This window comes from Sander lucioperca, chromosome 19 (assembly GCF_008315115.2).
Source record: "Sander lucioperca isolate FBNREF2018 chromosome 19, SLUC_FBN_1.2, whole genome shotgun sequence".
In the NCBI taxonomy this organism is placed as follows: Eukaryota; Metazoa; Chordata; class Actinopteri; order Perciformes; family Percidae; genus Sander; species Sander lucioperca.
The window spans coordinates 16377407-16400648 of record NC_050191.1 but is presented as its reverse complement, the minus strand read 5'-3'; the positions used below and the strand labels follow the sequence as shown (position 1 = coordinate 16400648).

Below are 23242 nucleotides of genomic sequence, written 5' to 3'. Positions count from 1 at the left end.
TATATATATATATATATATATATATGAAAGAAAAACAGTAAATATAAAAAGACATAAATAAAATGTAATTAATTATAATAACAAAAGCAAAGAAGCAAACGGAAGTAACGCCCTCCTGCTTCCGGCAAATTCACAACATCCAAGATGTCTGCCACCGCGGCTTCCCTCGTTTCGTACGGTAGCGATTCTGATTCAGAAAATGAGTCGAATTTGAATACAGATGTTGAGAAAGTGGACCTAGCGGACCCGGACGCCATGGCTCACCTTAAACCTCTAAAGTCTATACCCACGATGTCCGTGGCTGTTCTCAATTCTGCTCCTGAGGTCGCCGTTAAAGTAAGCTAACCAAGCTAGCTAGCTAACGTTAGCTTAACGTTATTGTTAAACTTGGATACTATAATTGCACTTGCTTAAATATCATAATGAGACATATATTTTTAATTGATAAAGGTAAATACAGAATACGTAATTATTTAGTGGGTAGAGTTAACAATTGTTAACGTTACCGAATAAAAGTAACGTTAGCGGGAAACGTTTTTAAACGTTTCTATCTAACATCTGATACACCAAACAGCAATTTGATATTGTATTGCTAGTCAGACAGTGAGGGTCCGTTCGCTGATCTGTACATCTTCACTTTAGGAGGCTGTTGAGACTGGTACACACCTGGACCCTTCATTGAAAGAAGTCACCTACAACCCGACATTTGAGACCATGTTTGCACCAGAGGTAAGTTTTAGAATAAATAGATGCCATCTAGAGCTGGGTTAATATATAAAATGAGACTAGATTTCAAGCGACGTTTTGTTTATGTTTGTGTATGTTGTCTTTTCCTGGTTTAGAAGGCTTCTAACTTAGTGAAATGAAACACTGAATGTCTACACACATTACTAATTATAATCTCAATCTCAAACTTTTTTTGTGTGTTAACAATGTAACATCCCCAAATGTCATCATATTTTTACTGATATTATATATGACCAGCTCTAATGTAAATACTATCACATGAATTATATCTGGTGTTATTGATGTCATGCTGATTAGTTGTTATTATTTACTATATATATGTATATACTATTACTTGTGTATTTTGTTACCCATCTTCTTGAGTGTCCTTTCTTTCTATTTCATGGTTTTATGTAGTTTGGCTGACATAATGCTGCAATTTCCCATTGGAAAGAATCTAGTGATCTACCTATTTATTTATTTATTTATCCATCCATCTATCGTTACATAAATCAGAAAGTCTGTTGTTATTGAAGTCGTGCTTATAAGGGCCATGCAAGAGAGTAGTTCCTTGCGGGGCTTCGTTGAAGTTTAATTTTAGTGTTATAAATGATTATGTATTTCTTCCTATTAGTTTGGGCCAATAAACCCATTTAAAAGCCAGCAGATGGCTGCCCCCAGGAACATGTTGTCTGGCTATGCAGAACCTGCTCACCTCAACGACTTCATGTTTGAACAGCAAAGGAGGACCTTCTCCACCTATGGTAAGCTCATCTGTGACCTGTGTGATGGGTTCAAATTATGCGGCCAATGTATTGACCCTGAATTTACAACTCCCTCCACTCTGCTAATAGGTTATGCTTTAGATCCATCTGTTGACACACACCAGGTATCCTGTAGTAGCTACATTGGCGCAGTGGATGAGGCTGAGAAAAATAAAGGTAATCCTCTATCATACTTTATTTCTAATGTGTTCGTATGCATCTGATTGTATAGATGTATTTAGTATGTTTTATGCTGCATGAAATATTGTTTTAGGGAGATTCAGAATTCTAATATCTAGTGGCTCTTCCTCCAGGACTAACTGTGTTTGAGAGCGGACAGAAGAAGTCAGAGAAAAGGAAAAAGATCAAAGGTGGAGAAGCAGGAGAGATTGACAACTTCCTTGGACCATGGGCAAAATACATAGACGAGAAAGATGGGGCCAAACCATCGGAGGTAATAATGCTTTGTTTAATATAATATACAAATATTGTGGCTGAGTGTTTGAGATTGTCGCCTCTTCATAATTAACCAACTTTAAGTTTCTACTTGATATGGAACACACCACCCTTCAGGTTTAGACAATAGGGATTGCTGTTGGGCCATATGACCGACATGCTGGCTATCACTAATATAGTTAATCTATGGTCTCTATGGTCTGCCTTATTAGCATGCATTACCAATGGCTCTGTGAGTCCACCCACACCTCTCTGCTCTGTTTCAGAGAAAAACTAAAAGAGTAGCCCCGAGTAATCCCCTTTACACTAGGGCATGCAGTTGAGAGAAAACTGACTACAATTTGCCCAGTCTGTCATCGGCACTGTATCCCTGTTTGGCAATTATCAGCTTGTGATTCATTTTATTTTACAGGAAGAGCAGAAAGAGCTGGATGAGATCATAGCCAAGAGGCAGAAGAAGGGAAAGAACGAGGAAGATGCCCCTGCAGAAGAGAAGACTATTCTCCATGGTACTGTGGTCCTCTTTAATTTAGACATGTGAATGGCTATCACATTCAGTGAAGTTATTTACTGATTTGTTTTAAGTTTGTATTGTGAGTGGAGTGTACACAGTATCTCTTTAGAGATTGAACCTTCATTCTTGAAGGACCATTTGGCTTAAAAATTTAGACTGGTGGCCGGGTTGGCTCCGTGGGTAGAGCAGGCGCACATATATAGAGGTTTACTCCTCGACGCCGCGGGTTTGACTCCGACCTGCGGCCCTTTGCTGCATGTCATTCCCCCTCTCTCTCCCCTTTCATGTCTTCACCTGTCCTATGAAAAATAAAGGTCTAAAAATGCCCAAAAAATATAATCTTTAAAAATTTGAAAAGTCGAGTTTGATCATATCACACAATCTTCCTCCGCCGATGAAGTTTGCTTAGTTGTCCTGGAATGATATAGATCAAATTATTTTATTTTAAGGACATCTTGTTGACTAAGCTGCATGTCCTGTCTACTTTAAAAAACATGCTTCCAAATGCTGCAGGATTGTTTTACATGACATTTTGTCTCTTTTTGCTCTCCCCCCAGTTAAAGACATGTATGATTACCAGGGCAGGTCCTACCTCCACGTCCCACAGGATGTGGGCATCAACCTGCGTTCTGCCGATGCTCCCGACAAGTGTTACCTGCCTAAGAAACAGATTCATGTCTGGTCTGGACACACCAAGGTCAGTGGGAAGGGACATAGATCAATTGTGTTTCTATGTGTAAATGAATTGACCCTTTATGTACCAGTTAACACATATTCTCTATGCAGGCTTTTCTGCTGTTAAGTATTATACTGTTGTTTTAAAATTAGTCTGAAATGCAAAACGAGAGCAGTGTCACATAGGTGTCTGTATACATGGAGAAAAAAATCCATTATGCAGTCCTTGTAAGAATTTGTGAAGCAGTCAGTAAAAACCTCCCGGGTACTTTTTGAATGAAATGATAACACAGCCGTATACGAGTCGCTTGTCTCTGACATATCCAAGATTATTCTGTCTCATTCAAAAAAACGTTGTTATAATTCAAATATAAAGGCAAACACTGAGTTACTCCAAGAAAGATCTGGTTCAAGCTTCAGATCTGCCAGTGTGCTTCAGGGAGAGGGAAATCACTCAAGTTTTAAATTGGCTCCTATGCGCTTTGTGCAGGAAGTTACAGGCTTCAGAGTCTAATTTGAAATACAAAGAGGTTTGAAAAGATAATAAGCACGTGGAAGTGCTGACATCGAGATAATAGATAGAGGATGGCCCGTACGGTGTCACCAAAGTTTTATGACATTTTTTGGAGAAACTTTGGTAACTTGAAAGTCATCATGATTTCTATGACTATTACAGAGGCAGCATGGTCTGCATACACACTCTATCTGCCCGGGTTATTATGATTCAGCTGATGTCTCCCCTTAGGAGATGATTTAATATCAATAGCCTGGCCAAATTAAATTAAGTAGTAAAAAATTGAGATGTAGTGCATCCGTTTCCTTAACAGTTAGCGGTTCCTTTGACTCCTTTAGTCGATAGTAAATGTAACAGCAGAGTCAAATTAATAACAATTTTAAAAGTGTCTCACCAATCACACGTGGAAAGCAGACACATGGATATCTTAGATTCTTAAATGCCAAGATATGCAAAACTGTGCCATTATTATAACATACTATACAGCCAAATGTGAACTCACATGATCTGGAGTGTCCTTACAAATGGTTAGATATTAATCAAATGTTTACTAGCATACTTTTCCTCTCACTCACACTGTAAAACATAATATTTCCTCTTGTATTGAGAGCTTTGAGATTGTGCCTCACTTCCTCTCTCGGCCTTTTCTAGTTCAACTTTGTGTTTCATAAGGCTACCAAAAAATAGTGTGCAAGATTTAATGGAACGAATTCCGAAAGTCAAATATAATTTGAATAGTAAAAAAATCAATACTATTCGAATGCTGAAATTACTATTCAAATGTGATTTTTATTTTTTATTTTTAATAAATAGGTTGGCTAACGTTAGCTAATCTCCCTCTTCTCATGTCATGTCTGATGAAAAATAAGTTATTGGAGTGAGAAACACAAGGCATTGTGAGCTAACGTTACGTACCGAGTTAGTACAGGGGGGAGTGACAGGCTGCGGCTGGAAATCGGTAGAAGGATGGGAAATAGTTTTTACATGACTTTAAAATCGACATCCACCGAGCCAAAATGCTTATGTTATCAATAGTTAGCTCGTTCTGGTTTCCTAACTGTGTCGCGAGTTATAGGAGCTTAGCTGGGAGCTTCATCGAGACAGCTAAAGTTAATGTTAGCTGCCCTACAGCTTGTCAGAGTTAACTTCTACTACATATATTACCTTCTAACAGCACCGTTCGGCTTAGTTATCAATGCCGTTAGCGTCGTGGCTAACACTTTTGTTACTTAGTTTATGACAAATCGTTTTGGCTGTGCTTTCTAACATGCCATTGTGCTAACCCAGCAACGTTAGCCTTTACAACAGAGCCGCTTCACTACACATGTAAGAAAATGTTTCATTACAGAGTTCTCTGTTGATTTGTGTTTGTCACTGTGTGTGTGGTGGGATATAATGTAAACCGAGAGCGGCGTGCCAGAAATGCAATGCGCCATGACGTACGTCCCCTTCAAGGCCAGGCTGATGTTGGAAGTCCCTCTAGTGGACAGAACGTGTAACAACAACCACATGCTTATAGTGGTATTGACAATGCATAAGCCAGAGTAGTGTAGTACATATTTATAACAGGCTACATTTGAGCATTTGATATTCAAATATTATTTGAATATTTAAAAAAATAACAAATGAAATTCAAATGGTATTATAGAGGAAGACTGACAGCTCTAATGTGCAGTGTTGCTTGGACTTGTAGTAATGATTAGCATTCGCATGATAAGGAGAACTATGGTTAGATACATATCAATTTCTCCTGTCTCTCTATGTTTTCAGGGTGTCAGTGCTATCAGACTATTTCCTAGCTCTGGTCATCTACTGCTCTCCTCCTCCATGGACTGTAAGATCAAGGTAAATAATCATAACATGGTGCCATTAAAAAAACATCACAGAAGCTTATGAATGATTATAGGCATACTTGTTCTGTGTTTTTCAAAGATGCAGTTTAATCGCTTTATGATCGGCTGGTAACGTTGTCAGCTATGAGTTTGAATGTTTTACTGTTCTGTTTTATTGTGCTTTTGAGAAGATTCAAAGCTCACCTTTTTTTCCTGCTGGTTTGCTTTTAATATAATGTAGTGTTGTGGAACCACAAACCTGTGTTCACTAGTTCAATCTCCTTCTCTCCACAGCTGTGGGAAGTGTACGGTGAGAGGAGGTGTATACGCACATTTATTGGTAAGTGATCTTAAATTTTGATATGATAAATGTTAATTCATTTTTATGTATGTATATCACAAAGTATAACATTTTATAAACAATGGATCATCAGCAAACATGCTGACATGAAATCTTTGTTCGAGGTCTGAAATGCATGCAGCAGTTTGGGAAATACACATCAGTGTATGCTCAGCATTACTGGAACACTATTGACTTGTCTGCTGATCGTTGACAGAAAGTGCAGGGATATATATATATAAATTTTTTTTTTTTTGTAATAGATGGGGTCTGGGGGGGTTTAGGCTAATGTGTGCAGGTCACTCTTACACTCTTTCCAGAGACAGCACACTGTATGAATAGTGATTGTTTGCAGCCGTGGTTCTGCCTGTCAGCTCCTTCACAGAATATGCATAATTCAGCAGCCCAGGGCCCGAGGGGGCTGAGGGGAACGAGGGGCGAGGGAAGGCACAAGACACGGAGAGGAGCTGGCGTACAGGAAGAGAGAACACAGTTTAGGGGTGAATCAACTGACAGAGAGTGACTGGCTGAGGGGTTTATGAGTTGGAGAAGCAGCAGAGATGCAGATGATGATAATTATTTTTTTCAGTAGAGGAGTGTTGGAGTGTTAGACGTATACGGCTATGTTGTGGAGAGCATATTAGGTTTTCACTTTGTTGTTGGATATAAAAATGGAAAAGGCAGAGAATATAACTTCATATTGTAAACAAAAGTTGTACTTTCTAAAAACCTGAAAGTCATCAAAATACACAAAAAAAAAAAAATATATATATATATATCCTATATATATTCCTATGATAGGAAATGGTTTAATTACAGATAATGCACAACATTACAATATATATATATATATATATATATATATATATTGTAATGTTGTGCATTATCTGTAATTAAACCATTTCCTATCATAGGAAACTGCGCACCATTGTTGTTTGTCTGCACATGTAGCTTGCCTGAATTATCAAGAAAGAAAGAACAGTTACATTTGCTTGGGGGATGTGTGAATGAGAAGGCATATCATGTCTCTGAATACAGACTGGGACAAACAGTATATTTGATGACATACACCCTGCTTTCAGTAGTTAGTGTATCTGTGTTTTTCTGTGTGCGCACGCACACACACACACACACACACACACACACACACACACAAACAAGGCTTTCTGCAGTAAAGCCATTGCCTTTGGTCTGCCAGCAAGTCGGTTTAGAGGAAGCAAGCAGGCGCTTAGTCTCAGAGCCCACAGGGACATCGCATCACCTGCACTGCATGAGAGAAAGCCAAAGGGGTTGCATAGATTGGGATTAGGAAGAGAATAAAGGTGGAAGGTGGAAAACAGCTGAAAAGACAGATGGAGCATGTCATTTTTTTCTTTCCAAGCTCATTTAAAGATTCCATTTCCCTCAACATCCCTTATTTCCCTTAACCAATTTTTACATTCCTCAAATAAATTGGGTTTCAATAGAAGGCAGCTGGGTAACGTGGTAGCAAGAGTGGGGAATTGTGTGTGTGTATGTAATACACACACACAATATATACATATACAATATATATATATATATATATATATATATATATATATATATATATATTTATTTATTTATTTTGTGTAATACATGTGTACATTTCCTCTGGTTATTTTAGGTCACAGCAAAGCAGTGCGAGACATTTGTTTCAACAACACTGGGACCCAGTTCCTCAGCGCTGCCTATGACCGCTACCTCAAACTCTGGGACACTGAGACAGGTATGCTCTACCACACTGATGTCAACAGACTAGAGTTTAGATTCTCGGGCCGTTATTTTCCACCACTATACTCAGGCCGGACCGGTCCCGGGCCGGACCCTTGATCAAGCATTTTTCTTTTTTTTTTTTATCCATTACCTATTTAGCCTAATTGGGTGGGGAGAAAGCTATGCCATAATCAGAAATATTATAAATATGTATATATAAGCTATATAAAAGTAACAAATGTGTACAAAATTTAGGCTGCAGTTACAAAATGCAGCACTTCATGTGCGGAGTCTCCTCCTCTCGCACGCATCACACCGGGCCTGCTATGCTGTATTGTGTATCTTAAGTGCAACATGGAGCTTGAAGATGTAAAGAAAAAAAGAAAAACAGGAGAATTACCTTTGAGCAAGTGTGGAGGAAAGTCGGAGGTATGGAAGCAGTTTAAACAAGTCGTGGGCAGTGACATCAATATGTTGTTCATCATTGTTTCTTTTTTTTACGTTTCTTCATTCAGATCCATTTGCGATCCGTTCCATTCTGAATAAACAAACCGTTGTAGTTGAGAACGTCCGTTATAACGGCCCACGTATTAAAAAAGTGTCGGTAATTACACCGACACATAGTTACAGTTAATGTGTCAGGCCGGGCCGGTCTCGGACGCAACGTGCTCGGGTAGGTTCGGGCTTGATTTTTTTGGGCCGATTTAAGCTCTACAACAGACTCTTTTTTATTTATTTTTTTTATTGTTCCACACAGCCTCTTGTTGATTCTTCAAAATAACTGAATCACAGGTGAGGTACTCTACATGATTATCTCATACAGTATGTCTATTTGAATGTCTTGTGAGCATATTTTTTTAATTTAATTTTATCCCCAGATATTCTGTGAGTAGAAATTCTCAGTAGAAATCTTGGTGGCACTGGGCAGAAAGTGTGTATGGGGGACATAATAACACACTGCAGTGCAATCTAGTATACCCTTGATCTCGCAAGCCATGAGATAATTGTGAAGGACAGCACAGACCCCAGTTTCCTGGGGTTATTGTTTGAATTAAACATTTTTCTGCAGAACTTGCAGAGAATGTTTCTGGAAGGTCAAAAATACATTTCAGCCAATTTGTTAATCGTTCTCCCTTCGCACATTTAGTTGCAGAACCACTTTCCTCCATTTAAATAATTGTTTAATCGTTTAAACCATGTTTCATTTTTTTCCACTATTTTCTGACATTTCATAGAATAAACGATTCATTGATTATTAAAGAAAGTAATTTGCAGACAAATCGCTAATAAAAATAAATGTTAGTTGTACATTTCCTACAGATGGTTGTATCCGTAGAAATCCAGTATTCTGTTAGCACTACAAACTATGTCCTCAGAAATGTAATCAACATATCTGACACAGTCTTTGTGGGATTCTGATCTTGTAGGGCTCACAAAGACATTTTGAGAAGTGACATGTCAAATTCCTGTCTATTACTGTGTATGTGAACTGCCTGAACAATGTAGGGTCCCTGGTCTCATTGGTGCCACATGGTTCCCTGTTATCTTTCCCCTCATCCATCTCAATGTCCACCTCTCTTAACTCAAGAGTGCCAATCCAGCAGAGGGCAGAACAGAGTTAAATCCCCCACTTGTTGTAACAGGATGCCCTTTGGAGCCACATCATCCAAATACTTCTGTTAGAGTTACGTTACTACACAGTGACAGTGTGTTCCCATCAGTTGTTGTGGGATTGTTTGGTGTACGTTTCAACTGTTGTTCCTTTCCTGCAGCTGTACATTTTAGTATTTTATTCTACATTTGACACTGGGTGTAATACAGACGTTATGCTGGTAAAAAGCCTCTATTCCTATCTTAAGGGCCTCTTGGTGTTGCAGTCATTTCCAATTTCCTGTTCTCTCAGCTCTAGCAGTGGTGGTAGCGTCATTCCTGTGGTGATTTACCCCTGCTGAATAAATACAAAGAGAAACAGAAATCGATATACGGCTTATGCGATAAACGCTGATGGAAACGTTATTTGCCGAATAAATAATGAATTGCGATAAAGTTTTAGGTCATTTTATTATGGTAAAACAGGCGCACAGGTCAGAAGTAGTGAAGACCGCGCGCACAATGCGCTCTACCAGGAGTGCAGACGCATATGTGCCTTAAGATGCAACAACCGTCTACTACAGCCTGTAGTACAATTGATGGCCAGCCCTTTCTATTGACAAAATCCCTGCAGCCTTCAGCAGGGCGTCTAATCGCGGGACGTGAGTCCTGTATATTGTGTCATACACCTGTTCTGGAGTTACGCAGCAAGATCTCATGCGCCTCATCCACTCCATGTAGGTAGCCTATATATACCTTCGCATCATCCTCGTTCGTATGGCATTGCACATGGTGGTCTTGCTGACCCCAAACGTTTCGCCTACCACTCTGTACTCTGCACATGTAGCCAGTTTGTAGAGCGCAATTGTAATACACTTCTCGATTGGAACCAGAGGGCCATGGCTTATCTGGGTCAAGGGACGGGCCAATAAAATAACTAGGTCAAATCCGAAAATGCTTCAAGCAAAGGGTTTCCGTTAAGTGTCTCTAAACCATGATCCTCCAGAACTGTATGGAGCACTCTCGTACCCACACCACAGACCGCCTCCATTGTCGTCGGGCATTTACGTGCATCTGCATCATCATAGCAATGTGTTGAAAGCGTCGTCGTTGGGCAAAACTTTGTTCGCAAATGTCAGCTTGAATGTTGTGCGATTCCGTGCGAAAATGAATGGAAACACCATAAAATGTCTCAAATCAATTCAATATACCAATTTGACCGCAAAACAGCATGTGACGTCATTACGCACAGGTTTTTATTCGCTTTAAAGGCGTTGGATGGAAACACACTTTCACCAGCTTTATTCGCTTGAATTCTTTTACCGAACTTCAGATAATTCGATTGACAAGTGGATGGAAACTAAGCTTGTGTCCCTGAAATTTAAACAACTTGAGTGTACCTCTCTGAAAAGCCACTGTGGATTATTCTGGAGCTCTGACTTTCATTTTTGCCTCCCTCCACAGGCCAGTGTATCTCCCGCTTCACCAACAGGAAGGTACCGTACTGCGTCAAGTTCAACCCAGACGAGGACAAACAGAGCCTTTTTGTGGCCGGCATGTCGGATAAGAAGATTGTTCAGGTAAAGTTAGTGTGCTGCATTGCAAGCAATTCAATTCCGCTCCCATCCTCACTTCAACTGTATTTCCCAGTTGACCAAGCAGATGCACACATGAGTTTCTGTGTATACCCCCTTTGCCCACTGGAGCATGAAATACAATCCTGTCTCATCTTCCGGCGCTGGTGTGTGTATTTGTGTGCGCGTGGCTAGAGGTTCAGTGGCTGACAGGATTAGAGCAATCATTAATCATGGGTTGCATTAGGGTAGAAGAGAGGCAAATGGAACAATCGGTGATAAAAGTAGGAAAGGTAATCAGGTAATCAGTTTACAGAATAAGTAACCCTGAACCTCTACAGATAAAAGTTTGATTTTTTATCTCAATAGATTGTCATCTGATTTGGAAATATGATCATAATAATGGAGTTTGGGAATAAGTAATATGGAACTGTTTAGTTTTATTTCATATATTGAAAATATGTCAAGATGTAGCACAAAGTTTGTCCTCTAATTGTTCAGATGTCACGTAGTCACGATAACAATATCTGGCACAATTATCAGGGTTAGTATTTAATCATGCAGCTCTCTTCTGGGTTTTGAGAACAGATGGCTGCTCCTGTGAGCAGCTGAAGGCTAAGATTAAAGGAAAAGAAAAGAGCATAAATAGAATTGGATGTAAAATCTGTTTGGACAGAAATGCATCCGATTTGTTTGTTGCCTGGGGGCTGTATCTATGTGGTTGTCTCTCCTTTACATTTTAATGTGTGCATAATGTTTAAAAAAAAAAGTTCAAGACTGAGGCCTGTTTGATAGCTAATCGCTGTCACCAGACCACTGCAGTTAAGCCATTTCACTGCATTAGCACAATTTTAAAACTGCTCCTCGGTAAGTCTCCCACAGCCCCGCCACGTGACTTTCTCTCCTTAAGGCAGTTACACACCAACCAGACGGCCGACCGTTGGCAGAAAAGACAGTTGGACTGATCAGTCTCCCCGAGTTGGTCAAAAAAGTGCCTCGGAACACACCAAAGCGATGAAATGTAATACGTCTCAATAACAGCAGGCGGCGCTAATCTGTCTTGTCGCCCAAAAAATGAAAACCGGCAGCTGATTGGACGAACGCGTCACGTGGGTTTGTTTTCTCTGGAAATTCAAAGCCAGACTGTCATGGTGGCTTGTTCAGAATACAATCTCATATTGTACTAAAATAGTTCACTTAAACGTGTTTCTGAAAACATTTTAAGCGAGAAATAGGCCATGCAGTTGCTGAATCTGTCTTCATCTCAGATCCACAAAGGTCAGTTTAAAAGATTTTTAGTCAGATTTTGAGAGGCTTAGTCACGCTCATCCCGCTTGCCATTTCTGGGTGAGTCCCGTCTGCCCTGTCTCCGACTGAGCATGTCAGGTCGGCGAAAATGAAGGCTGACAGCTCCTCCAACGGACGACGGCACGGAACACACCGAACAGACTCCAGTCACTGACCTCGCCAGACTGTCCAACGGCCGATTATCACCAACCAGACGGACGACCGTTGGCAGAAAAGGCAGTTGGACTGATCAGTCTCCCCAAATTGGTCCAAAAAATGCCTTGGAACACACCAAAGTGACGAGACGTAATATGTCTCCATAACGGCAGGCAGCGCTAATCTGTATTGTCGCCCAAAAAAATGAAAACCGGCAGCTGATTGGACGAACACGTCACATGGGTCCTCCAACGGACAAAGGCACGGAACACAGCGAACAGACTCGAGTCACTGATCTCGCCAGACTGTCCGACGGCCGATAATCGGCCCGGTGTGTAACTGCTTTTTTCTCTACAGTAAGAAAAGTTGTCGGCACACAACACAAGTATGGAAATGTGCAGTAAAACTAGTTTGATGGGATTTTGTAAGTCCACTTTATTTAGTTTCGACTTAGTCTGAGATAAATGTGTTTACCTCGTCTCTGTCTGATTTGCCTTCTGCGCCTTGTGTCTCTGTCAGTGGGACATCAGGACAGGTGAGGTGGTTCAGGAGTATGACCGTCACCTGGGAGCCGTCAACACCATCACCTTTGTGGATGAGAACCGTCGGTTTGTCAGCACGTCGGACGACAAGAGTCTTCGAGTTTGGGAGTGGTAAGTACAGACTACACCCTGACATACTAATGCAGTGTTGGTTACTTAGTAATGGAAGACTGTGGTTGCATTTGGCCAAAATACATCGACGGTATGAATGTGAAGCAGGGATTCATTATTTATTTAGTTAATTTTCCATTAATAATTTAAAAATCAAGAGTTATGGAGAAGAGGGCGTTTAGTGTGATTTGACGTTGGTAGCAAGATAGTTTGCAGGGAAAATGTTTTACTGTGATACAGGTGCATCATGGGGACATCAAGTGCCTTTGTGTTTCTCCATAACTAGAAGACTCAGGACAAACATTTAAAAAAAAAAAAAAAACAATATATCATCAATGTATCATGCTGCCCTCTGAAGACATCCTCTTGCACTTCTCACTGCTCCTTTGATTAGTTGTCCATTAGAAGAGTAAACATCAACAAACCTCCTGACAACCCTATTTTGGACAAAGCTCACCCAGCTGTGCTGCTAATCTGCTCTGAGTCATGGCCTCTGCCACGATGTGCCTGCTTTACATGCATCTGTTGCACTGGGAGTTTCTCTTTTTCCCCTGGAGCTAGCACTGTACATTGATAATGCTCCAGCAGTAACCCTGTGAGCCTGGCCCCTGTTGCCAACTGCATATTTTAATAAATAAGCATTTAAAATGCTTCCACAATTAAATGATTGGAAGGCAGATGTGCTGGGATGACTGGCAGGTCAGATACAGTTTTTAAATTCATTTTCTTTTTTAAAATCTCCCTTTCCTTTGAAATTGCAGAAATGCACTTGTGGTATTAAAAAAATAATGTTCACTTGCGTTTCCCACAAGCGTATTTATTTTTTTAGATATTTTCATTACATGTCCTACTGAAGTCTTTGCTCAGTGGCCAATCAAGAGTCCTCCAAGAGTGGCTTTCAGATTAGCTGGGGATCCTGTGGTGATAAACAAACTGTGGTATTTATTGCTCAAAGATGATGAATATTTAAAGACCAGCTGGTAAAGCAAGCTTCCTTTAGATTCTTGGATGGGTGGCTTTTTATTCAAGGACGACCATTTGTTTTATTTTCTTGCTCTTCGTCAGATCTTCTCAGCTCATCTTTTTTCCTCCAGAGTGTTTAAGATGGGGATTAACTAGTGACATTTATTTTTTAAGGAGATGAGTTGAAGGACAGAATAAAATATTGACAGAACAACATTTAGCAAAAGAACAATATCCCAAGAGTCTTCTTTGTACGCTTGTTTAGGAGGGGTCTTCCATTAGCTTTTTTTAGTGCAGCGTGGGAGCGAACAGGCAAATGGAATGCTCGGCCAAAGAGTGGCTTTAATATCCCTCTTTCTCCCACGGATACCACCTGGCTCTCAGCTCTAGCTAACCCCTCTTGTGAGAGCTTCTACATAGCAATATTAGGCTGAATACCAGAACAGTCTCATATCTCCAGAATAGAAGCGGAGACTGGCAGAGAGGGGCAGGGTGAGGGGACGCCGGATGCTTGCGAGGCAGCAAATCTACAAGTCATACACGTCACGGTGCAAACACCTACTCGGAATTCAAATTCCATCCTCATTTTCACCCACATACTCACAAGTTTTCATGGGAGACTACTTTATCTGTAACAGAGGTTTATCATCAGGGAGCGGAGAGTTGGTGTATGTGATTACAATCAATATTAAATGTGCTGCACTGTGCCAAAAAGGAGAATTAGCTCTTGATCACAAAGACATCGATGAAACTGGGGGCTTGTAGGGACATTTGGGATAATGATGGATTGAGAAAAAAGGATAGAGAAAGATGAAAAATTGCAGAGACAGAGCGACGGACATTGCTGCTATGTCATACAAGGACTCAATTTCCCTCCAGAATGACTTTCATTGTGGTCCTGACCTTTTTATTTTATTTTTAAAAGCCCCCTGCCAACCCAAATTTAACATTATGTAAATATTTGCCCATTAGTAATGGCTATACCAAAGCAGAAATGTGGCAATCACTTGAGTTAAGAAAGTTAATTAACTCTTTTGTCAATAGTAATAATGTTTTGTGAAACCCTCTTTTCACATTAGTTCCAAATAACAAACGAAGATGGTCTGTTTCTTTTCCCTCTTAAGAGAAGCTCAGAGACTTTCTCATTCTTGATGTTTCCTGCAGGCTGATTACAAAACGTAACCTCAACCTCACTGCAGTTATTATGCTCGACAAAGTAAAGTTCTCATATAAAATATACAATAATGCTGTTGTCGTCATTGCCCCCTATCTTGATCGACGTGAAACACAGTAAACAACAATAAATCATCTATTATTCATGATGAATATTCCCAGTGTATAGATTGTTTGGCATATGTTTTCATTTCTCCCTCTCCCGTTGCTCTTCAGATAACAGAACATTCACACTGGTTATTTCTGGAGCTCAGAAGAAGAGATCTGATGGCTTTATCTTTTGCGAGTTTAGCTTGGTGTGTCTGCAGACATTGGCTCTGACAAAACAAGACGCCCCGTTAATGTCTGGCTGTGTATGTGCGCATACATTGAGATTTACGTGTACAAGGGTTTGCATTTCTCGTTTAACTCTGGTCTGTAGTTCTTCAAGCCCATCTTTGGTCTTGTTCGAACATGGTGCAATCACTTTATTCCAGCTGTTCTCATCTCAGACAGGGACATTGCTTTAGTTTAAGCAGATGGCAAGATGAGAACCGGGCACTTACTTGATGCAAACATACACAGTTTAAGGCAGAAAGACACATTAGTTACACTTATTCACTTAGTGAAGTGTCACAGGTCAGTTGCATACATAGAAAGGAAATGGGCATGCTGTCATCCAGACGCGCGCACACACACACACACACACACACACACACACACACACAGCACTGTAGATGTGAATGATCTTCTGCAGACCACTTAAGATCAACAAGCCAAGTTTCCTATCTGCCCAAAAGCAGAGAAACATAGCAGAGCATTAAAGAAAGGGGGGGCAGGGTGAAAGAGCGAGGAAGGGATTAATAAATAATTGGATGGCGGTACAGTTGGTACAGTATACATGAAATGCCTGTCAATAAAAACAATGTACAAGTTAAAACACAAAAGAACAGTGGGTTGAGAATTGTGTGTGTGTGTGTGTGTGTGTGTGTGTGTGTGTGTGTGTGTGTGTGTGTGTGTGTGTGTGTGTGTGTGTGTGTAGCGAGTGTGATAGCAGTTGGCCATAGGAGCGGAGTAGAAAACCTGCGGTCCATGGCACACGGTTGATTTGCGTGCTCGCAGCTCTTATTTATCTTGCCTAAAAAATATATATATATATATATATATATATATTGCTTTGCGCAGCATCGTCCAGTCCAGAAAGAGCACCATGTGTAGTTGTTGTGTAGTTAGTTCGGTTCCCAACCCTACTAACCCAACTAACAGTGATTTTTGCCTTTTTCAGGGACATCCCTGTGGACTTCAAGTACATTGCTGAGCCTAGTATGCACTCTATGCCAGCTGTGACACTCTCTCCCAACGGTGAGTAGTCTAATCATGGCAAAACACTTGCAAAGACACAGTCAAGCACACAGTACATAGGACTCTGGGGAGCATAAACCCATATTGCCAGATTGAAGTTGGTTTATACCTTCCAGTGTTGGTCATTGCTCAAAAGAATAAAAACAAGGCAGGCTCAGGTAGATATCGGCTGTATAAAGCCTGACCCATCTCCAAGTTTGTTTGCTTTGGGTACGCCAGCTGTCACAAACGGCCCATTGAGCTCTGTTAAAACACTTAAAGTCTCCTTAATGCACAGTTTTGTGAGGGAGTGAACTGCAGAGCACACAGCAGCCAGCAGTTTCAATGAATGACATGTCAGTGAGGAATTAATGAAGATGCATTCGGTAACAAAAAAAAGAGAAAAAAGAGATATTTCTCTGTTGACGTTAACGTTCAAGCTTGCGATGAAGATATGCTCTCCTCCATCCACAGATAATATACAAAAACTGTACAACTTTGGGTTACACACACTATATTTTGTTTAACAAATAGTTCGACATTTCGGATAATACGCCCGTTTGTTTTTTTGCAGAGAGTTAGAGTAGATTGATACCACTCTCATATCTGTACAGTAAATATGAAGGTACCATCTGGATACCATTAGCTTAGCTTAGCATAAAGACTGGAAGCAGGGAAAACTGCTAGCATGGCTCCATCAAAAGGTTTCATCATCACCATGAGGTTGCCAAGAAGTCACCGGCCAAGAAGAAAAGGTCTGGCACGACACTATGGTTTATGTATAGATTTAACAAACAAGATACTGTTTTAATTAGTGAGCTTTATAGGTGCTGGTATATTTTGGGCAGAGTTAGGCTAGCTATTTCCCAGATGTGAGAGTGGTATTGATCTTCTCTAACTCAGCAAGAAAGCCAATAAGCGCATTTTCCGAAATGAACTACTACTTTAAATTGCCCTACTAATTAATGTCATTTAGACTTGCTGTAGGCACTGTGCAGCTGTTCTATGTAAGAAATAAATCAATTTCATAGATGATATTAGCTGATGCTTATTATGAAAGTCCTCAGCTCAGGATTGGGGCAAAGATGTGATGGGGACATCCCTATTCATGAGTAATATGCAGACATGTGACACAGTGGGAGAAAACAGCAGTTCAAGAAGAGTAGAGTAGTAGAGTGGAAGATGTAGGGAAGCCACTTACTGACACAGTGGCCAAGTTTTGTGTAGCAGCCTAAGCACACCTAAAATAAAACCAGAACTAATTCCTCTCAAATTAAACACTTCCATTTAAATCAGTAAATCCCTTTGCACTCACAGCTTCAGCTACCATCAAACTCAACTCTTCTGTTCTCATCTGTTCCTTCCCTCTCTACCTATTTTGATTTCTCCCTTTCATCCTCTCCGTTACACTCTCCCTAGTCTCTTCTTTGCTTTGGGCAGTGTTCTTATTTGTATCCGTGCCAACATGGTTTGTTTTCTCTTGAGCGTGTGAATAATGAATGTGTTCTCAGTAGGAGACCATTCAGTTTTCTCTTACGCCTAAATGGCAACCAGCCCCCCATGGCACAGCATCCACAGCCTCTCCTATTTTCACCTCTCCCCCGTCTTTTGCCATCTTAATGAAAGAGGCAGAGTGCGCTGCTGAAATTGGCCAAGTTGTTTCCATTCTGCATGTATTGCATTTGACATTTGTGGGAAATAGTGTGTTTTGCCTTTGTTTTATAAGGGAGGATGTAAGAGAGGACACACACGCCAACATTATGTCTCTTTCTCATACCACATTAATAATTCCCATCATGTTTCCTTTCAAGAAGTGCACTGAGTCGTGTAATGCTTTGACACTGAAGCACTGCCTCTTATCACTGTGTAGCGACTAAGAGGCTGTAGCGTTGCTGAAACACTGTAAAGAAGATCTCAGCTGAGCAGTCACTGATGAAAAGCCTCTTTTTTTCCTAAATTGCCTCAATCTTTTCATTTTAATGATGGCAGAATGATGAGTTCATACCCTTTTCAGAGTGCCATCCACTCAAAGTCAAATTTACACTTTTTTTTTTTTTTCTTTTTTTTTTTTTGCGATTTCTGTCCTTGAGGAATAATTCCACCATTAACCATGTACCTGTTAAAAATATTATGACTCTCCTTGATGTCGCAGTAGGTCAGAGTTGTTACACTGCCAGGTTTTGTGCATACTAAAATCAGTGGCAGGCAGCATCATGATTCCACAGTTGCTGCTTGTTAATCATTTGGCTGTACGGAAACATGCTAATAAGACAAACTAGCATTTTTAAACTTGTTGCGACAACCTTTTAAAGCTTAGATCTGTTTGCATTTTAAAATTATTACTGCTAACACAAACTGCTGTCATACTTACTATTCTGATATAATATGGGCCTTGAAATGTTATACTGTACCTCCAATACTTACAATACCAATACTTGAATAGAATCTTTTTCAGCAATTTTGTTAACATGTTGTACAGTGAAATACTGTGCAGCACCACTTGAGATGAGCTGTAAGCTTCATGCTGTTTGCTTGTTTCTAACCCCAGGTAAATGGCTAGCGTGCCAGTCTATGGACAACCAGATTCTGATCTTTGGAGCCCAAAACCGCTTCAGACTGAACAAGAAGAAAGTTTTCAAAGGCCACATGGTGGCTGGCTATGCCTGCCAAGTGGACTTCTCCCCAGACATGAGGTAATCCTTTACTTTGTTACGCAATTTTCTGATGAATAAAGGGAAGTATTAGGCCGCTGAGATTCTCATAGTTTATAATAGTCGATTAAGGAAACTGATGGAAAATATGGTAGAGAAATGCAGTTAGCAGAGATTCATCTGTTTCTTTGAGAAGAGGGTTACAACTTACAAGTCTTACTAAGTGGAAAAAAAAAATATATATATATATATATATATATAGGAATCACTTTATTTCAGTAAATAAAAAATAAAGTGGTAAAATATATTCAACAGTGTGTGCTCACAGTGAGACAGCATTATACAGATGCTCGGTGTATTCAGATGCAGAATACCTCTGCTCGCCCACTGCCTTCTAAATGATGAAGGGCTGTGGAAATTCATATTATCTAATGTATAAGCTTCACAACCAGAGCCAACTAGGACAGTCAACACCCTAATTTTAGCTAAAACGCCCATTTAAATCGGTTTCTCCCCTCTTCTCAACCACCCTAGGTGCCCTAACCTCCTTTCAGTATCCATAGCAACACTGCAACTCCTGGCTAGACTAAATACCAAAAATTCAGGCTCCCACCTTTTGGCAGGTGAAGTGGAGACCAAAGTCATTTTTAGCAAAGCGCTAATCTTGCCATCTCTCTCTCGTTCTCTCTCTCTCTCTCTCGCTCGCTCTCGCTCTCTCCCCCTCTCTCTCTCTCTCTCTCTCTCTCTCTCTCTCTCTCTCTCTCTCTCTCTCTCTCTCTCTCTCTCTCTCTCTCTCTCTCTCTCTCTCTCTCTCTCTCTTCCAGCTATGTGGTGTCAGGAGATGCGGATGGAAAACTGAACATTTGGGATTGGAAGACCACCAAGCTTTACCACAGGATCAAGGCTCATGACAAGGTGTGCATCAGCGCACTATGGCATCCGCATGAAACCTCCAAGGTTATCACCTGCGGTTGGGATGGACAAATCAAACTCTGGGACTAGATCTGTTCTGGTGTGTGTTTTTGTTTTTGAGGGGGGGGGGGTGGACAGAACAGAACCTAACTGGTTCACTATAGAGATACTGAAAGGGACTGCTTGTCCCATGGATTTTGTGAAAGCCACAGGACTGGTATCCAGTCTTATTGTAGCAGCGTATTTTTGTATCCAGTCACGAGAGTTCAAAGTATGTATTATCTGTACAAAGATGGCCACAAGCATACTTTTAAAAATAGTTTCTACTGCAAACGGAATATAAGAGGGGAACCTTGGCATTTTTTAAATATCTTTTTTTTTTTGTTTTAATTTGCGATTTGTGGAGTATACCTCTGTAATCATTGATAACATTTCTTTCATTTTTAATTGTGTAACCATCCCTTTGTGGAAATAAACATTCTGTAAATTTGACGTCCTGAGAAAATGAAGCATTGGTTCCTTGGAGAAAGTGTTTCTATATCCATAATTCAACACAAAATCATGAGGAGAAATCTTATTTCTTTTTTCCTTTCTTTATTAAACTGCATCGACACATTTGGCAAATTACATTAATTGGATCATTTTTGAATGTGGATTAATTTTTGAGGTTTTCAGCCCAGTGTTGTTTTCTGCTAAAGTTCTGCTGCAGCAGATAGTGGACTGAGGCCAATTGAACACCTAAAGAAAACTGAAGGAGGAAAATAACTGTCAGTTACACAAAATGCTTCGTTGTGTGGATCTTAATTGTTGTTTTCTATTATAACCCAAACAACTGCAATATGGAGAAAGAAAATAATTGGAGTTCATCTTTCCTTTGTCTTTTTCCCACACACTCGCCCACACATCCTCATTCAAATATCCAACAAACACACTGAACAAATCTAGAGACATCTGTTATGTTCTTCACATTATTGTCGCGTTTTGTGTTCAAGATACAATCATATCAGGGTTCAACTTCAGGGAAGCGTCTGTTCGTCCAGTTAGATCCCATCTCTTTATTATCCACATTCCTCCGCACATTCTTTCTGTTTAAGCAGCTCCAATTTCCTCCCACACATTTCCACTTACTGTCAATGAGGCAGGCTCTTTCATCTACTTACCTTCTTCAACACCATGTATCAATTGTCCTTAATTCATGTTCCATTGAGAGGGCTGTGGGCCTTTGCGCACTAGCGTCATCTGGAAAGGTTGGCTGTGAGCCAAGCTCAGATCGGACTATGATGACGGGTGATTGTGGCTCAGATGCTGACCTGCAGCCGACAACATCGCCACTATGAGGTAGAACACAGAGAGCCTCTTGAAGCAATTACTCTGCCCCTCTACACGGCTGAGGTCAATACAGGCCAGGAGAGGAAGAGCAGGAGGATAAGTAGGAGCAGGGATTTCAGCTTTGCTCAAAGGTCGGGCCAGATAAGAGCAGTCTGTTGGGGTGCAGCCGTGCTCTAGCAAGAATTTGTGCTCTGACTTAAAACTGTTACATAAACTTGTACATTTCCATTCAGAAACTGTTCCAGCCAAGATCAGTCACCCAGTCTGGCTTCCCTCAAGGCTTCCACTCTGTGTTCACCCAGCTCAAGGTGTAAGCACTGCTGGCATTGAGGACATTCTTATGCAGAAAGAGGTGAGGTTTGGCAGGGTCGCTGTGGACATGGAAGAGGCGGAAGTTGGCGTGCTCAAGCTCCTTGAGCAGGCTGAACCAGTACCGCACCACGGATGGGTCATCGCCGCCCACTTCAAAGCCCGCCCAGTGCAGGTGAAGCTCCAACAACAGCTGACCCACTGAGTCCAGAACTCCTTCCAGGATGAAATTCTCCAAAATCTTCCACTCTGCACTCTCCATATCCGCCTTCAATACATCCACCTAGAACGAGAGGGGGAAAACACATTGGGTGTTTTTCTTCTTAAGGTAATAAATTTGTTCTATTATGACACTGCAATGACACTAAACTGTGAAGAATTATTGAACGTAAAAGCTATTAAAAGAGGAGAAGGAGTAAGTGAAGCTTGGCCTTTTTTCTTGCTTTAGAGATGTTAATGATGGATTGGGCGAGAGATCAGCCTGACAAAGCTTGCTGTTTCGGAGCAAAGAGGAAATGCTTCATAAGATGAATGTTAATAGCACCCTTAGGTCATATTCATGAGGAGACTCATGCATGCCCAAAGTTTAATGCCCATCCTCAGGATCTTGAGATTCTTCTTAATTCTGCTGGATTGCTAAATATGTCCATTGTCTGACCTTTGTCTTTAAAAGTCTAGTTAGAGATGGTGCTTTTATTCCTCTAGGCTCAGCAACATCTTAGTTAGCATTTTCTCAGCTAGTACATCATGTAGCCACTAAATTAGTAGCAATAAGACCTGAGGAGAGATTTAGATTACCAGATTTATCAGAAATTGGCCCAGGGTATTGTAGTGTCAAGGATTATTACATTAAAGATAACATGAGATACTAGCTAAAAGAAATTCATAGTGCTCATTGTTTTTTTGATTGTGGGAAACGTGTCTACAACTAAACTGAGAACATCATCTCGTGCCATCTGACCGCACAGATATTAAAGTGTCCATGAAAATTCCTCTCCAATGGATGCATTTGGTGACACTAAATAATTCCCAGGCCTCATTAGTAGAACTGAACACATCTCAGAAAAAAAGAGAACAAATGTCTTCTATCCTCCCTGTGGGCCCCAAAAACTCCCACAAGCAGAGATATGTTCCTTAATTGGACAGAAACCTCCTGATGGAAAATGATATGGCATCATCAAGAGGTGATGTATTCACTCTGTCTCTAAGGAGAGTGTTTCTTTATGTGTATTATTCTGTGTTTGTGCATTTGTCAGGATTGGATGTCATGTAAAGAAGCTCATACAGCTTCACTCTGTCTAACCCTTTTATTTTTCACATACATTGCCTTTCTGCACCAATGGTCCCTGATCCAATGCTGCCAATATCAACTTCTCTGCAGGAGAAGTTACAAGCCCTGGCAATACTGTCTGGTGTGAGTAAAGTCCATATGGTGTTGGAGCTTTGAAAAGATGTCTTGTGCTACACTGCTGTGCAGCGTTAGCCACACTAAATGGTTCTTTACAATGCTGGAATGAAATTAGAAGATGGCAGTTTCCTGGTGGTTGAAGAGCAAAGTAAGATTTATTTTATGTCAAAACCTAAAGACATTTGGCTGACACACATTGAACGTTTCAATTGAACAGTTTGACATTTTGAGCCAGCAGCTGGTTAGCTTTAGCTTAGCATAAAGTCTGTAACCTAGGGTGACCAGACGGTTTCCGGGGTCAGTCCCCGGTTTCAGTGACCTAAAAAAATAAATAAAGATTTAATACAAAAGTTGTGATGTTT

General features: G+C 40.5%; 2 protein-coding genes across 2 annotated transcripts in view; one reads left to right on the top strand and one right to left on the bottom strand.

Moving 5' to 3' along the window:
• The first annotated feature begins 111 nt into the window (after nucleotides 1-111).
• On the top strand, nucleotides 112-20324 carry cdc40 (cell division cycle 40 homolog (S. cerevisiae)). The gene is made up of 15 exons (XM_031322000.2): nucleotides 112-336; nucleotides 643-729; nucleotides 1361-1490; nucleotides 1581-1667; nucleotides 1805-1944; nucleotides 2359-2455; nucleotides 3018-3157; nucleotides 5420-5494; nucleotides 5776-5821; nucleotides 7467-7568; nucleotides 10610-10725; nucleotides 12682-12815; nucleotides 16216-16292; nucleotides 18820-18964; nucleotides 19747-20324. The coding sequence occupies exons 1-15, from the start codon at nucleotides 145-147 to the stop codon at nucleotides 19922-19924; spliced, it is 1746 nt and encodes a 581-aa protein (XP_031177860.1). The 5' UTR covers nucleotides 112-144; the 3' UTR covers nucleotides 19925-20324.
• The window catches only part of mettl24 (methyltransferase like 24), a 33263-nt gene continuing 30251 nt past the window's right edge, over nucleotides 20231-23242 (bottom strand). The window contains exon 6 of the mRNA XM_035995148.1: nucleotides 20231-21755. Within this exon, the coding sequence (XP_035851041.1) occupies nucleotides 21438-21755 (318 nt within the window). The 3' untranslated portion in view covers nucleotides 20231-21437. The remainder of the gene's footprint in view (nucleotides 21756-23242) is intronic.